Source organism: Drosophila miranda, chromosome 4 (assembly GCF_003369915.1).
Source record: "Drosophila miranda strain MSH22 chromosome 4, D.miranda_PacBio2.1, whole genome shotgun sequence".
NCBI classification, from domain to species: Eukaryota; Metazoa; Arthropoda; class Insecta; order Diptera; family Drosophilidae; genus Drosophila; species Drosophila miranda.
The window spans coordinates 32,250,591-32,253,369 of NC_046677.1; the positions used below are offsets into that span (position 1 = coordinate 32,250,591).

At 46.8% G+C, this 2,779-nt stretch overlaps 1 protein-coding gene across 1 annotated transcript; it reads right to left on the reverse strand.

Moving 5' to 3' along the window:
- Positions 1–1,131: 1,131 nt before the first annotated feature.
- Positions 1,132–2,191, reverse strand: LOC108164312. Its single transcript, XM_017299961.2, has 2 exons — positions 1,465–2,191; positions 1,132–1,410 (listed from the first exon to the last, which is right to left on the reverse strand). Exons 1-2 carry the CDS (start codon positions 2,076–2,078, stop codon positions 1,320–1,322), a joined length of 705 nt encoding a protein of 234 aa, XP_017155450.1. The 5' UTR covers positions 2,079–2,191; the 3' UTR covers positions 1,132–1,319.
- Between the last annotated feature and the right edge of the window lie 588 nt (positions 2,192–2,779).

Here is a 2,779-nt window from a genome sequence, read left to right on the forward strand (position 1 = left end):
CCCGCACCCGCACCCGCACCTGCACACTCACACGCACACGCACACGCACAGCCTCATCAATAACTAAAGGCGACATCCGAAGGATTCATTTCATTTGCTTGTGTCCCACCACACACACACCTGCCATCTGGATGAACGCAGAGAGTAAGGACAGAGATGCGAAAGAGGAAAGGCGGTGAGGTTGTTAGCACGCTCGACTGATATTATTTTTTCCTCCTTTATGAATTATTCGCGAACGCACATTGATTTTGAGCTGAATTCAGTTCAATGCTGCCGTCAAAGGTAGCAAAAAAAAGGAACGAAAGGAGCAGGGAAAGCAGCAGGGAATGGCTGCAGAGAAAGGCGTTTTGCTGTGAAATTTTCATTTGGGTTTTATTTACGTTCAATCGAGTTTTCGCGAAATTAGTTAAGTTTAGCGTGAATTTTATTATTGCAGGAGGAGCAGGCAGCAGGCAGAAGGAAGCTCTCCTCCACCTTCGAAGAGCGAAGTTTGTCGCTCGCAAAGCTGTCGGCTTTCACTTCGCGCCGTCTTTGGGGGAAAAGGGAAAAGAGAGGTAGGCAAACTTCTTAATTAAAAGATTTGGCCACTGATTGCGTATTTGCCGTGTTTCGGGCAAAGGACATGCCAATGGCAAAGCCCTTTTGCTGAAGGAGCCCTAAAGAGAAAGAAAGCCCATATTCAATTTGTTAAATGCATTCGAGCGCCTTTGTCTGCAGCGGTAATTGCCAGAGTTGAGGTGCGCTCTGCAGCAGAGGATTTCACACCCACACACACAACCAGAAGGCAAGCAGGGGTCAGGCATAGCCATAAATCTCATTTCATTTTTGCACTGCGAGCGGCAAATAAATTCATAGATATGAGTCGAGTGACCCTAACTGAACGTTCGACATTGCACTTTGTGCGAATACGAATCCGCAATCCCAAGTTGTAAGTTTTAAGAGAGAGAGAAAGGGCGACGCAAAATGCCAAAAATTGTTGCATTCATGCCACAGAAATTCCAAATTTAATTTGAGGCATAGCTCTGCATCTGCCGAATCAATGTTGCATGTATTTGCATTTGAGGCCACACAAATGATGAAGCTGCAACACCGAAATACGAGCATGCATACTTGTACATATATGCGGCGGGATGCGGGATGAAAGATGTTTATTTACCGACATTTGTCTTTCAAGTTTTCCAATGCCATAACTCGATTAACTTACCGGTGAGTCAAGCCATTGATTGCTATTGATTGATCAATCAAGGAGACCCTTTGACTTAATAAAAACATCTCTAATTGCAATTTATGACATGGCCAAAGTACAGGACAAAGGTGCTCTAGGTGCTCTTAATTTTCAGTTGGTTGTAGTTGAATCTGCTCTTGCGGGTGGGACCCAAGGGGCTGCCGGTCCGCGCGGGTCCTCGTTTGCTGTGGAAGAATAATGTAATAAAATCCTCGAATATCCCGTTTGTAGCCACTCACCAGGCGCTGTAGAAATCGCTTAGAGCTGCGTTCTGCTTGTGCCCATCATTCCGACCATTATTGGTGCACTTCCACATCTGGCAGTCGCACTTGCCGTTGCAGTGGCCTTTGTCTTTGCTGGCATTCTGCAGCATCGAGCACAGTTTTTGGGTTATTTCGCAGGGCTCCTGATGAGCAGGTCCGTGCTGAATCAACTGCACGAACATATTGGCCATAACTTCCTCCAGCTCCTCCTCAGGAGTGCGTCGCCGCCTGCTGCCGATATAGGGATTCACATAGTTCATCACGTGCTCCACGGTGCGCTCGTAGTCGAGAGGCAGGCCGGTGCGACGGTCCGCTCGAAAGAGTCTTGGCAGCTTGGCCTCCTTCTTCGGCTTGGTGCGGACGATCGTCTTGCGCCACACGCGCTGGTTGAGCGGCACCGGCGCCTGACGCTTGACAGGATTGCTTTGGGGCGTGGTCTTAAAATTTGAGGCTCTGAACAGAGTCTTAAGCTGGCTCTGCTGCTTGGAGCTTGACTTTGAAACCTTTTGGGACTTCTTCTTGGCCACTGGGGCAGTCTTTGCTTTCTTTTTGGGCATCACCCTGGTCTTTACATTCTTCTTGAGAGCCATTGTACTACAGTGCAGAGCGTGTGTTAATTTCAAAGTAAAATTTTGTTCATAAAAATAAGGATTGACGATGTAAACGGATTTGTGGAGTATAGCCTGCTGCTCCACTCCACTTCACTCGATTGGAGCACATTTCGAGGATGAAATATGTGAAATGTCGTTTTTAATCCTTTTTGGCAGATGCAACTATTTAGTGTCGACCACTCGGCCACTCGGCCTCTCGTTGGGGCAAAACATGATTACAATTGCAATTCCAGATTTATGATTTCATTCCTCAAACACGCACACACACACACACACACACACACACAAACACACAAAGAAGCACAGATACAGCACAAACACACATATACAGATGCACACAAGTTGTGAGCTGATGTGTGGCCACAGCCAACTTAACTTTTGAAACAATGTCAAATACAATAAACGTGTGTAGCCATTGTTGTTGCCGCCGCTGCTGACACCCACCGACGTTGCAGTTGCCACGCGAGTGTAAGAGTGTACGTGTGTGTGAGTGCGAGTGCACAACCGCATTGTTTGAATGCTGCGTTGGCGAACAATGTAAATTGCCAGCAGTACTATATACATATGTACATTAGTTTATATGCATCATATGTGAGGCTGTATGTATAAGTTATATGCGTTGGCTGCAGTACGAGATACGGGCTACGGGCGAACAACAAAGTTGAAACATTCGCAGACAC

What these genes read in the sequence shown, in the direction of transcription:
- LOC108164312 (XM_017299961.2), bottom strand. Translation starts at nt 2,078, where the DNA reads ATGGCTCTCAAGAAGAATGTAAAGACCAGGGTGATGCCCAAAAAGAAA. An exon ending in AGCGATTTCTACAGCGCCTG is followed by an intron (nt 1,411 to 1,464) that starts GTGAGTGGCTAC and finishes ATTCTTCCACAG; the next exon opens with CAAACGAGGACCCGCGCGGA.